This window comes from Bidens hawaiensis, unplaced genomic scaffold (genome assembly GCF_021521415.1).
Source record: "Bidens hawaiensis isolate Kalapana, Puna unplaced genomic scaffold, B.hawaiensis_p1.1 tig00033272_1, whole genome shotgun sequence".
Lineage (NCBI taxonomy): Eukaryota > Viridiplantae > Streptophyta > Magnoliopsida > Asterales > Asteraceae > Bidens > Bidens hawaiensis.
Window position 1 is genome coordinate 48,653 of NW_027495707.1, and position 12,447 is coordinate 61,099.

The 12,447-nt window shown below is 37.6% G+C and overlaps 3 protein-coding genes across 3 annotated transcripts; 2 read left to right on the forward strand and 1 right to left on the reverse strand.

Annotated features, from left to right (window-relative positions):
* Nucleotides 1-1,653: 1,653 nt before the first annotated feature.
* On the forward strand, nucleotides 1,654-6,634 carry LOC143584733 (pyrophosphate-energized membrane proton pump 3). The gene is made up of 12 exons (XM_077066712.1): nucleotides 1,654-1,859; nucleotides 1,971-2,122; nucleotides 2,213-2,360; nucleotides 2,428-2,560; nucleotides 3,387-3,559; nucleotides 4,258-4,378; nucleotides 4,804-4,991; nucleotides 5,069-5,671; nucleotides 5,732-5,887; nucleotides 5,974-6,085; nucleotides 6,213-6,432; nucleotides 6,500-6,634. Exons 1-12 carry the CDS (start codon nucleotides 1,656-1,658, stop codon nucleotides 6,597-6,599), a joined length of 2,310 nt encoding a protein of 769 aa, XP_076922827.1. The 5' UTR covers nucleotides 1,654-1,655; the 3' UTR covers nucleotides 6,600-6,634.
* Nucleotides 6,635-6,967: 333 nt separating this feature from the next.
* Nucleotides 6,968-9,084, forward strand: LOC143584737 (uncharacterized protein At3g52155, chloroplastic-like). The gene is made up of 4 exons (XM_077066716.1): nucleotides 6,968-7,154; nucleotides 7,232-7,514; nucleotides 8,815-8,931; nucleotides 9,012-9,084. The coding sequence occupies exons 1-4, from the start codon at nucleotides 6,968-6,970 to the stop codon at nucleotides 9,082-9,084; spliced, it is 660 nt and encodes a 219-aa protein (XP_076922831.1).
* A 2,007-nt stretch (nucleotides 9,085-11,091) lies between these two features.
* LOC143584745 (putative serine/threonine protein phosphatase 2A regulatory subunit B''gamma) lies at nucleotides 11,092-11,928 on the reverse strand. Its single transcript, XM_077066722.1, has 4 exons — nucleotides 11,796-11,928; nucleotides 11,585-11,710; nucleotides 11,358-11,499; nucleotides 11,092-11,269 (listed from the first exon to the last, which is right to left on the reverse strand). Exons 1-3 carry the CDS (start codon nucleotides 11,901-11,903, stop codon nucleotides 11,359-11,361), a joined length of 375 nt encoding a protein of 124 aa, XP_076922837.1. The 5' UTR covers nucleotides 11,904-11,928; the 3' UTR covers nucleotides 11,092-11,269; nucleotide 11,358.
* Between the last annotated feature and the right edge of the window lie 519 nt (nucleotides 11,929-12,447).

The window sequence follows — 12,447 nt, forward strand, 5'->3', positions numbered from 1 at the left end:
GGTTGTTGTTGTTGTTCTGAGCCCTATTTGTTGATCAAATTATACTTGACGACGACTGCTTCCGATTGCCGATCATCATCAGGTAATCTAATCCTATCGATCTCTCTGTCTGTGTATATTGATTTGTTGATCAACTGAAGCATTGTCATTATTGTATACGTTTTCCCCGATCTAGCGACTTGACTGACTGACTGACTGACTGACTCTTTCATGTATACGCCGCAACGCAAGGTTAGGCTAGGTCAGGTCTGGTCTGCTGCTTCCCTTCTGCCTGCCTTCTGCCTTCTGAGTTCGCCACCGCCGTCCGCGCGCCGCTCGTGGCTCGTCCACGGTCCACCGCAAGGTAATTGTTTATTTGCTCTACCTTTGTGTTGTTAAACATAGTTCAAGGATGAAAGATTATAAAATTAGGGTTTGTAATTGTGAATTGGGGATTTGAGGAAATTAGTCGATTAAGCTTGTAATTGGTATTGTATGGTGAAATTTTACTCTCACTTGCCCTATTGAATATTCTTAATTAGGTAAATCATTATGGATATTTTAGGTCTAGTTTTTTTTTAATGGCAAGAACAATCGTTTTGAATGAATGAAAAAAAATTAGATATATAAATGCCATATTGTTTGATCCGACCACCCAAACCGAACCACCGACACGGCCCGAACCACCGACACGAACCGAATCGCGGACCCTAAAATTTTTGGGTTCGTGACTTCGGTCACCGCCATGGCGAAGCCCAAGCTTTGCCACTGGCTGCGCCGAGGCTATTTCGGTTCGGTACCAAATCAGTTCTATTTTGGTTCGATTGATAACCATTTTTCATCTGCATCTCTACGAGCAGGTCAATTTAGGTGATGCTTCATCTTAGAGTACACTATATTATTGTATATTTGTTAAAACATACATGAGTTGACAAAACTACCAACGGGTCAATGCAGTTGGTTTTTGGGCTCTGTTTCAGTGTTTTGTTTGGTTTGGTATTAATAAATTGGTATCTGTTTTGTTTGGTTTTGAATTAATAAATTGCCCATTCAAAAAGATATACATGCTCTGTTAATTGACTGCTCACGTTTAAAAAGTTGCATATGGGTTCCAAAGATAAATATGGACATCAGCTTGCTTTGATTAATTTGCAAGACATTTAATTGTTATGTTCAATTAAATTTAAGGTTTTAGCATGTTAGAACATGGAGACTAGTTTGAGACTACAAAGGTTGGAGAGTGTAACCACAATTAGAGAAACTGGTAATGGAGAATGGAAATTAATGTATTTTTATTTTAATTTTACCTAAGGGTATAATGGTAAAATTATAACTTTCTTTTCTTTTCCATCCAACTAGGGAACGCATAAAATGTTTACTTTCCTTTCCTTTTCATTAAACTAGGGAACACGAAATAATAACACTATTTTTTAAATGAAACTCGGGAACAGGGTGTTAGTTTAGAGAAGGAGGGAAGTTGTTGCAATGGATGATGCCATGGAAACTGGCAGTTTGCCTCTTTACCAAGACCGACCCAGGACCACCTTCCCTGACATGCGCACCAAACCTACCATGCCTCTGGTATTATTCATACATGCATAATCATCATCATCTGTATTATATTATACTATAAATAATAATAATAATCATAATTCATAAACCTGCTGCTGCTGCAGATGTTCCGATTTCTCATGAAAATGAATGTGCGCCTTCTTTTTGTGCTTCTCTTTTTGGGCTTTGGAGCTATTTTTTATGTTGGTGCTAGCACCTCACCCATCGTTGTCTGTGTCTTCTCAATTTGCATCATCAGCTTCCTCCTATCTATATATCTCGCTAATTGGGTACTTGCCAAGGATGAAGGACCTCCTGAGATGCTTCAGGTACTCAACACTCTATATGCTCAATTAATATATTTAACATGGATGGATGTTTGTTTAGTCTACTAACTTAAAACTCAAAGCCTTTTGCTGATATTCACTTTTGTATGTTAGATATCAGATGCAATACGCGATGGAGCTGAGGGTTTCTTTAAGACCCAGTATGGATCTATCTCTAAGATGGCATTCTTGCTAGCATTGGTGATCTTTGGCATATATATGTTTCGTAGTACAACTCCTCAACAAGAATCATCAGGCTTAGGGAGGTGATGAGAATGTCAATGCTGATTCTCCTTTATCATGCGTGTTTTGTATCTTTCGTGTTGAAGTTGTTGACCAGGGCAATGCTGATGCAGGTTAACTTCTGCATCTATCACTGTCTTCTCTTTTCTTTTAGGAGCTGTATGTTCTGGTATGGCTGGCTATGTTGGCATGTGGGTCTCTGTGCGTGCTAATGTCCGTGTTTCAAGTGCAGCAAGACGGTCTGCAAGAGAGGCTCTGCAGGTTCTCTTGTTCCATTTCTGCATAATCTTTTTCAGGTAGGTATTCCACTGACACTTTTTTTGCTCAGATAGCTGTTCGTGCTGGTGGTTTCTCAGCCTTGGTGGTTGTTGGCATGGCTGTAATTGGTGTTGCCATCCTTTATGCGACATTCTATGTTTGGTTGGGAGTGGACTCGCCAGGCTCAATGAAGGTTACTGACTGTGAGTGTCAACTTCTTCTAATGGATTATAACATTAGTTGATGCACCTGTGCATTTATTATGGAGTCCGTGTCTCAAAGTATTCATTGACTGTTTGGAAATTTTAACTCCTCATGTAGATGACATGGCATCCCATTGCTAATGTTGCACAAATAGGTCTGTTTCTAAAATAGGTGTGTGAAGTGTTAAGTTTTAGAAAGGACATTTTCCTTGGCTTAGGGTCAGCTTTTGCACCCCAAGGCTCTCAAATAAAAAAAAAAAGAGTTATTTACACAAAAAGTCAATGTGGTTTGGGCCTAGTCACGGGCCTAAGTTCTTCAAAGAGTTGCATGTTTGAGTTATTTGGTTTTTATTTTGTGCAAGTTTGGGTTCCAGCCCTAACTTCCATTAAAGTTTGTGTTAAGTTTGGGAAAAATGACAGTAATATTCTTTTGAGAGACTACTTGTGTAATCACATAACTCAAATATGCAACTTTTTTAAACCTATACCCCAAAGGTGTGACAAGGGCCAAACCACAGGCACCATTTGTGATTCTATAAAAATAACTATAAATACTAACGATTTTGGCTTTGCTGTGTCTGGTGTCAAGTTTTGCAAGGTGATATATATATATATATATATAATATGTGTGTGCGTGTGTGTGTGCATATGTATATTTTGGTGAGGTGGATTTGGCAGAATCTTGCTGTCAAAAAGTAGCCATGTTAAACTTTGCTGCAGTCACTGGTTTTTTTGTATAATTATCAGTTCTTACTAGGAAATCTGTTATTCTTGTCATCTGATCTAAAACAAAAATACATTAACATTTGTAACAATGTGTCCTCAGTGCCTCTTCTTCTTGTGGGATATGGTTTTGGAGCTTCATTCGTAGCCCTTTTTGCTCAGTTGGGTGGTGGAATATACACGAAAGCTGCTGATGTTGGTGCTGATCTTGTTGGAAAAGTAGAGCAGGGAATACCCGAAGATGATCCTCGAAACCCTGCTGTCATTGCTGATCTGGTATACATTTCTTACTTAGTTTTTTGCTTATTGAATAGAAATACATGTGAATGAAATACCAAACAGCTTGAGCTTCAGTTTGCCATATCGGTTCTGGTGCAAATTATAATATGGAATCACAAAAATAAGATGGAGTGTTAAAATAAACAAAAAGAAAGAGGCCACCAACACAAACCACTTGACTGCCTCCCACTCCCTTTCTCTGCATGTTTATATTTCCACAGTGACTGTAAGGTTTTTTCAATGATTTGTGACTAGTAAAGTATTGCTTAAGTTGCCCTAGAAAGTTATTGAGGAAGGAGACTTCTAGTTTACAGTGTATCTGCTAGTTTGCCAGCTCAGATTTTCCTTTATTGTGGTGTTCTTTGTTTTATTTATTACCACTTCTTTTGATAGTAAGGGGAGGTTTGGCAGTTTCTTTAGGGAGCTCCAAGCGCATCCTGGTATGAATCTAAGTTGACCTCACGGTTTGTCTTGAATCAACAAATCTGTGAACGGTGTCTTTTATGCAAGTATTTTCTGAATTCAATTGCTTGGATCTTAACTGCAGCAATGCGTACCCACTTTCGGTTTCTCATATATTTGATTATCATTATTTGTGTCTGACTTATTAGTCTAGCTTGTGAAAATGCATATTATTTTTCTTATCATGATGATTATTTTGATCTAATTGATTTATGTTTCTTTTGTCATACAAGGTTGGAGATAATGTTGGTGATTGTGCAGCTAGAGGAGCTGATCTATTTGAGAGCATAGCTGCAGAGATAATCAGTGCTATGATACTTGGTGGAACCATGGCTCAGCGCTGCAAAATTGAAGGTAAATCATCTGGTTCTCTACAATTGTAGTTGATTCCTAAGTCTCTGAAATTATGCGTTTATAATCAGTTAAAGAGTGTTGTTCATGGTATCTTCTAGACTTGCTCTTTGTCAGCAGCATATGTTTCTTCAACTCTGTGCAGTTGTTTGTTAGTTAACTAGATTAGTGTTCTACCTCTATCTCTATGATATTGGAAAACATTTTCATATGAGGCAAATTGAGAGTTGAGACACGCTAACTTTTCTGATCTGCTACTGCTGATAACTTTTCAATGTTATAGCTCATGACAGGGAGCTAAAGTTAGTTGCTTAATTTGTAGTTAGATAATGAATAACTTTAGTATTGTGGTTCTATATTGCAACATATGCATGTTTTTCTTACATTATGTTATGTGATCAGTCAATCATCTGTCTATGAACATGCAGATCCATCCGGTTTCATCTTGTTTCCTCTAGTCATCCATTCATTTGATCTCATAATATCGTCAGTGGGAATATTTTCAATACGTGGCACACGTGATCCTGGAGTGATTGGTGTTATGGAGGATCCTATGACGATACTTCAGAAAGGATATTCTGTTACAATAATTTTAGCGGTTGTTACTTTTGGTTTGGTAAGTGACTTGAAGCATGCTGCTGTTTTCTGTTGTTTGCTACAGCTTATAAAATTGTTTGTTGCGTATACATGTAGTCTACACGGTGGATGCTGTACACAGAACAAGCTCCTTCTGCTTGGTTGAATTTTGCCCTGTGTGGTTTGGTAGGAATCATGACAGCTTACATTTTCGTATGGATTACTCAGTATTATACTGACTATAAACACGAGCCTGTACGCAAGTTAGCTCTTTCAAGCTCAACAGGCCATGGGACTAACATAATTGCGGGCATTAGCTTGGGTCTAGAGTCTACCGCTCTTCCTGTCCTTGTGATAAGCGTGTCTATTGTTTTGGCTTTCTGGTTGGGGCAAACCTCGGGGTTAGTTGATGATGCCGGGAATCCGACAGGTGGGCTGTTTGGGACGGCAGTTGCAACAATGGGCATGCTTAGTACTGCGGCCTATGTTCTCACTATGGATATGTTTGGCCCAATAGCTGATAATGCTGGTGGAATTGTTGAGATGAGTCAGCAGCCTGAAAGCGTTCGGGAGATCACTGATGTTTTGGATGCAGCTGGTAACACAACGAAAGCAACCACAAAAGGGTTTGCCATTGGATCTGCTGCACTTGCATCTTTTCTTTTATTCAGTGCGTATATGGATGAAGTAGCATCATTTGCTCACACCTCATTTACACAGGTAGGTAATTTCTGATTGGCTTCTTGTGGTGTGGATCAAGTGCTTAATCATCATTTGCAGGTTGACATTGCCATTCCAGAAGTATTTGTTGGTGGATTGTTGGGGTCCATGCTTATATTTCTTTTCAGTGCGTGGGCCTGTGCTGCAGTTGGCCGCACCGCCCAAGAGGTTGTTAACGAAGTAAGAAGACAGTTTATTGAGAGGCCAGGCATCATGGTACGTCAAACAGATTTTTTTTTTTTTTAACGCAGCCAGATATTACTTTATTCTTTTATGAGATTCTCCTATGTTTATGTTTATAGGACTTCAAAGACAAACCAGATTATGGGAGATGTGTCGCAATTGTCGCCTCTGCTTCTCTGAGGGAGATGATAAAGCCTGGAGCCTTGGCCATTGTATCACCTATATTTGTTGGTATAGCAAATCACACTATTTAAATGACGATATATATATATATATATATATATATATATATATATATATATATATGTATATAGTGTTGTTCATGTTGAACATTTTTTGTTGTTTGTTTTCCAAACAGGCATTCTGTTTCGGATTCTGGGTTACTACACAGGGCATCCTTTACTTGGGGCTAAAGTGGTGGCCGCCATGTTGATGTTTGCTACGGTTTCTGGTATTCTGATGGCTCTTTTCCTCAACACTGCTGGTGGTGCCTGGGATAATGCTAAGAAATATATCGAGACGGGGGCTCTTGGAGGCAAAGGAAGTGACAGCCACAAAGCAGCAGTTACTGGTGATACGTAAGTCTCCATCCATAAAATATCTTTATCTTTTTTCCATTTCTAACCCTTGTTATTATTACAACAGTGTAGGTGACCCCTTCAAAGACACAGCTGGGCCTTCCCTGCATGTTCTTATCAAGATGCTTGCAACGATAACGTTGGTGATGGCGCCAGTCTTTCTGTGATCAACACAGGGGTAGTAATGAGAGCTTTTTTTTTTTTTTAACTTGCTGTACTTGAAGCAAAATGCATGTGAAAGATGGCTCTTATTTTTCATTTCCTTTTTGTTTAAATTAACATATTGTATAATTATGGTATCGTATTATATAATATTTTCCGACAAGACCCGACCGGCTTAAAAAATTTATCGCTTGGTTGTGTGAAATTTGAATACCAAAAAAGGTGTATCCATGGGAAAAAAAATTGTGGATCCGCCACATTGGGTTCACAAGCAGACTGTGTTGTGGTAAATTGAATTGAAATAAAAAGAAAGCACACACAAACACCCCAAGACCAGGAAGGAAGAAATAAAACCTAATCCCCTTCCTTTACAATGGTAACTGCAACGCCAACGGTGGTGTGTAGCAGCAGCAGCTGCCGGCTGTCTTGGTTTAAGAAGCGCAGACCACAACCGGTGAAGAGTAGTAGTAGTAGTAGTAGTAGTGCTTCACTTCCACCTCGACGCTTGATTTTACTTCGTCACGCTAAGACTTGTTGGGAGGATTATCGATCCCTCAAAGGTATTAATTAATTAATTAATTAATTATATAGCCCTAGCCTTAGATCTACTCTACTTTTACTTACTTGGCATATATAGACCATGATCGTCCTTTGAGTAAAGATGGACAAGCTGATGTGATACAACTTACTTACAACCTCCAACACCTCGGTTGGATTCCGCAACTTATATTATCGAGTGACGCCACACGAACAAGGCAGACTCTTCAAATCATGCAGCAGCAGCAGCTGCGCGCCTTCTTGGAAGCTGAGGTACACTTTCTCTCAAGCTTTTACTCTGTTGCGGCAATGGATGGCCAGACTGCTCATCACCTCCAACGAGCTATCTGTAAATATGCTACAGACGACATGCTTACAGTTATGTGAGTCACTTATTTGCTGCTATTCTTTCTATGGATCTAACTTAACTTGGTCTCTAAAATGAATCAACCCTGCCTGCCTATAGATATTGTACCCAGTGACAGACAATCTTTGCTACAAATGATTGTATGGCCAGCAGCGGCTGAACGAACATATTCAAGTTACCTCTTTTTCTTGACTTGCCTGTTTGTTATTCCCTCTCTCATACTGCCTTAAGTACATAGCAAGGAACTAGAAAATTCACTTTAACTTCTTCTTTTTATATCTTCTCCTTGGATGATTAACTCAAAAATACCTTCAAAGGTAAGCTTACCAGTTCCAGATACAACTATGACTGATCCTGACCAACTCTCAGACAAAGAGGATGATGACATTCGCAATGCTTGAATCTCATCATCAAATTTAATGTTAGCATCAAACGAGATTAAATGGAGTTCAATTCATTTAACAGACGCACCTTTTTTCATCTTTGGAATTAAATTTGGTGGCTTCTAGGAATGCAGTTGGTGGCAACACAAACACACACAATAGCAAAATAAAGAGACATGATAATTTAACGTTGTTCAGTCTAACCTGACCTACATATACGAGCTGCAGCTAGAGGGTATTTATTTATTAGGTGATGATGAATTACAAGTGCCTAGACATCTATATATAATACCAACCACCAGGAATTAGGGTTACCTAGCCAAGAAATCCATGTACCCTGCTAGGGTCGGATGTGTTATGCAATGGAGCTTGTGTATTATGGATGTGAAATTAAAGGGTGGATGTAAATGAATTGGACAAAAACCTTCAAACCAAACTTAAGAACAAATATTGTAATGTAGCAGCTGCTAATGTGTCAAAGTAGATAGAAAGGTTAAGAAGCCACTACTCTCATCTCTTAAGGAAATTAGGCCACCAAGATCAAAGGGAAGGGAAAGGAACATTTCACACCACCTACATCAAAGAAAATGAAGATTTTAAGAAGATATGGCCTCTCAGTCATCAAAACTACCTTACAAACTAGGAATTAATTCCCTTAATGTATTTACTAGGAACTTCTTAAGAAAAAACCTTTTCTAAGAAGCTTGTTTGTAGTGGCTGATAAGTTGGGAGGATAGAACAAATCAGGCTTGTTTAGCTGGAATCTAGGCTTCATTTCCATGTCAACTAACTCGTAAAATATTTTAATTAAACACAAAGAAACACACACATTTGCATGCATGCAATCAACTTATTGAATGATGGACTATTCCTTGAGAGAATTTACCGTCTCCAGATGTCAGTTATATTGCGGCTTGTTTCTTTCTTTCCCAGGTGTATGGGACATAATCGAGGCTGGGAAGAGGCAGCCTCGACCTTTTTTGGTGTCTCTGTAGAACTGAAGACTTGCAATGCTGCCTTGCTTGAAGCTGCTGGCAAATCATGGAAGAGGTTAGCAGTTTCACCTTTATTATATATGATTGTGCAATGGCTGTATGTGTTACTCAACTACTGGTATCATTATATTGTAGGCATTTCTTTTGGCTGGAGATGGTGGCTGGAAGCTCCACCAAGCAGTCAAGCCAAATGTTAGTTAGCCCCTAGGCTAGGATTAATCTGTAAAGGTAACATACATACATACATACTTTTTGAAAGACTGTATGTACCATTAAGGAGAAAATCTTGAGTTTATTATATTTAACTCTCACATTTGTCAATCCTAAATTTGTATAAAGCTTGTCTGAGTTAAGCAAAGACAAAACTGAAGACCTGGTGCTTGGCTAGCTGAACCATAGTAACACTGTTCTGTATAACTAACTGATAACCAAACTGAAAGTTAACCATACCGATTGGTGTTACGTTTTCAATAACCAAATCTTCCACCGAGATTAACAATCACATATTTTAATAGGGCATTAAAATGTACATATGAATTGAATGTGGTCTATACATTCATGATTGCTTGGAATTATTATTAGGTTAGTGGATTGATTGTTTAAATGCTTTGATAATGTTAATAATTTATCAGCGATAGATAGCAGCGATGTGAGTTTTGTGTATATACATACATATACAGAAAGAAGAGATTTTCATGGGTGCATAATAGTCGTGGTCATGTCAAATAATCTTTCCATTAACAAGTAGAGTTGGAATAAACTAGGAACATTAGGATGCTAACGGTACGTGATTAGGCATTTGGTTTCCTAGAGCACAACTTTGGTTGATGAAATTAAATAAATTCGAAACGTAATGTGCGTTTTTTGTGATTTTACATAACATAATTGTAAATGGAGCATGACAAGCGTAATAATAGGCTTGTAATTTGTAGGGATAAAAGGAGCCTAATGTATTTAACACGTTCTAGTGGAAAGAGCTATTAACTACCGAAGGCAGGCATGTTTGGGATTGAGTTTGAAAACGAGTTTTGTATAAAAGCAAACAAGTAAAAAAAAAATAAAAGTTTTTTTTATTTTAGTTTTTGATAAGTAGATACTTTTGTTAAAAATGTATTGTTTGGCCTAGGAGTGGCAGATGTGACCCATGGGTTGAATGAGTTGTATTAAGATATATATAATGGGTCAAACTAAAAAAATAAAAGGATTGAAATGGGTCAAAACAGGTTGACAATTCTTGAGTTTTTTATTTTATTTTATTTTTTTTTTATGGAATGAGAAAAATGTATGAAACTTTCTAGTTTTTTTACTTTTTTATTTCGAGTTATGATTTTTTAATTATTTTTTTTAAATTTTTTAATGAAGGGTTTTTGAAATGGGTCAAAATGTTTTATGTATGTTTGAGTTAGTGAGGTGGTCCTTTTGTAGTTTTGATTCAAGATTGTACCTTTGGTTTCTGTTATGAGTTATGACATTTGAGTTTGAAAAGTTGCGTTTGATCATCGACATAACAAGTATTTGGATGACTTGTCGTGTTTTAGGTCGCTATTTTTAATGTTCGTTTGCAAATACGAGTAATATATGGCTTGGTAACAGTTAAAACTAGTGACTCAGGCTCAAGTGATATTTTGTAACTAGTGTTCTGTTAACTGTTTTGTTCATCTTTTATTGACAATTAACAAACTTGTTTATATGTTTGGCTAGAGTACATTTTATGATTTTTTTTAACTTAAAACGGGTTAATCTAAAAAACGAGTTTATTAAATAGGTAGGTTATGATTATTTAAAAGTTTTAAAGTTTTCATAAAGGTGATTCAGCTAATCAGGTTTTGGGTTATTATATCTAACGCCCTTGTGTGTCTGGATTAGATTTGACACAAATCACTATATTGGTCATGCTCGGGTTAATAAATTCAACTTCTTTTTTCCCTAAATTTCCACATGCGACTCAATCTTTTGATGTTTCCCAATCATGTCAATTGATATACCAAAAATTAAATAAATACAAATATTAGACCAAAGCACCAGAAAACAGCTATTTCAAAAAGAGTAGAAATTAAAAACTGAAAGTTGAACTACAACCTCACCAATGCCACACTATTCCCATTAAAGTTTGATGCACAGATTGCAAATTAAAAATTTTTTTCTTAAAGACAACATATATTGAATGAAGCATAACAATTATTCAAATGAAAAATGCTAATAATAAGTTAAAGTTGCCAAAAACACTATTGCTTCAACTTAAAGTACCTGATATGCAACTGCAACTTCGTAGTCCGTTTCCAAAATCAAACTTACTATCTACTTTTACCCTCGGGTTCAGCATACTTGGTCGCTAAATCCACAAAAAGCTTCACATTCTTCGTGACTTAAATTCAAGAATTCTTCAGTTTCACCTGCCATAAAAAACCAGACATGAATTAGTCGGCTAGGGTTTATGTTTATCTCTTTATATAACTTAAAAAATATATTTTTTTAAAGTACCTCAAAACGGGGCCTCGAGTGATTCATCCCACACATCTGCACTACCATTAGATGCATCTTCAGCATCTTCCTCCATTGATAGCCTAATATACTCCCGATGTGCAAACCGGTCCCACTCTGTTAATGTTGGATTCTCACGCTCCTGTTTTAAAAAATTATTAATATAACTTCTCAACATGAATTAGTTCAAATATAAATAAACCGACAATAAGTGATCGCTCATGTACCTGACGTATGAGAAACGGATCGCGAGTTTCAAAGGCCATGAATTTGTTAAGGTTAAAAAGAATATTGAAAACACTGCCAGCAAGTTTACTTCCTTTCAAGTCATGCAGGGTAAAATATCCCTCATCCTACATTCAAAAATGTGAAAAGTATATTAATATATAATCTATGATCTAAAAAACGGAAAATAAAAAATGAAAATGAAATTATTACCTTTGGGCCAATCATGTCAACAATCTGACATAATATGTCCTCGAAAAGGACGGGCTCTTGGGCCATACATTCCATCCTATGTAATTGTTCTTCGTAAAAGAATTGCATTTCATTTCTTGTAATTACACCGTTTCCATCCACAGTGCCGAAATTGTTTTCTTCGAGAAGATAATTCGTATTCCGATTGCCGATGGTCAAACCCTTCGTGTTATTGGTGAAAAGCCTTCTCCTTCGAGTCTTAACCTCATAACGTGTTTTCAAGCCCAAACATACTTGCGCAAGAAGTATGTAGCGTTCGTGGCTCACGTTGTTGAAAAGAAGGAGAAAAAGATTGAAGACATTCCGGTTGTTCGTGACTATCCCGAAGTGTTTCCCGATGATGTTTCTGGTCTTCCCCCCGTTCGAGAAGTCGAGTTCCGCATTGATCTTGTGCCTGGTGCAACTCCGATTGCGAAGGCTCCTTACCGTCTTGCACCCTCTGAGATGCAAGAATTGTCTACCCAACTCCAAGAACTTTCGAAAAAAGGGTTCATTCGCCCTAGTTCGTCTCCATGGGGCGCACCCGTTTTGTTCGTCAAGAAGAAAGATGGTTCCTTCCGTATGTGTATCGACTACCGCGAGCTCAACAAGCTTACGGTCAAGAATCGTTACC

Excerpts from the sequence above, each read along its gene's own strand:
- LOC143584733 (XM_077066712.1), top strand. The coding sequence starts at position 1,656 with ATGTTCCGATTTCTCATGAAAATGAATGTGCGCCTTCTTTTTGTGCTT. Across the intron at positions 1,860-1,970 it reads GACCTCCTGAGATGCTTCAG|ATATCAGATGCAATACGCGA; the intron begins GTACTCAACACT and ends TTTGTATGTTAG. Across the intron at positions 6,086-6,212 it reads TGTATCACCTATATTTGTTG|GCATTCTGTTTCGGATTCTG; the intron begins GTATAGCAAATC and ends TTTTCCAAACAG.
- LOC143584737 (XM_077066716.1), top strand. The coding sequence starts at position 6,968 with ATGGTAACTGCAACGCCAACGGTGGTGTGTAGCAGCAGCAGCTGCCGG. Across the intron at positions 7,155-7,231 it reads GGATTATCGATCCCTCAAAG|ACCATGATCGTCCTTTGAGT; the intron begins GTATTAATTAAT and ends TGGCATATATAG. Across the intron at positions 8,932-9,011 it reads GCTGGCAAATCATGGAAGAG|GCATTTCTTTTGGCTGGAGA; the intron begins GTTAGCAGTTTC and ends ATTATATTGTAG.
- LOC143584745 (XM_077066722.1), bottom strand. The coding sequence starts at position 11,903 with ATGCAATTCTTTTACGAAGAACAATTACATAGGATGGAATGTATGGCC. Across the intron at positions 11,711-11,795 it reads TTGACATGATTGGCCCAAAG|GATGAGGGATATTTTACCCT; the intron begins GTAATAATTTCA and ends TTTTGAATGTAG. Across the intron at positions 11,500-11,584 it reads ATCCGTTTCTCATACGTCAG|GAGCGTGAGAATCCAACATT; the intron begins GTACATGAGCGA and ends TTTTTAAAACAG.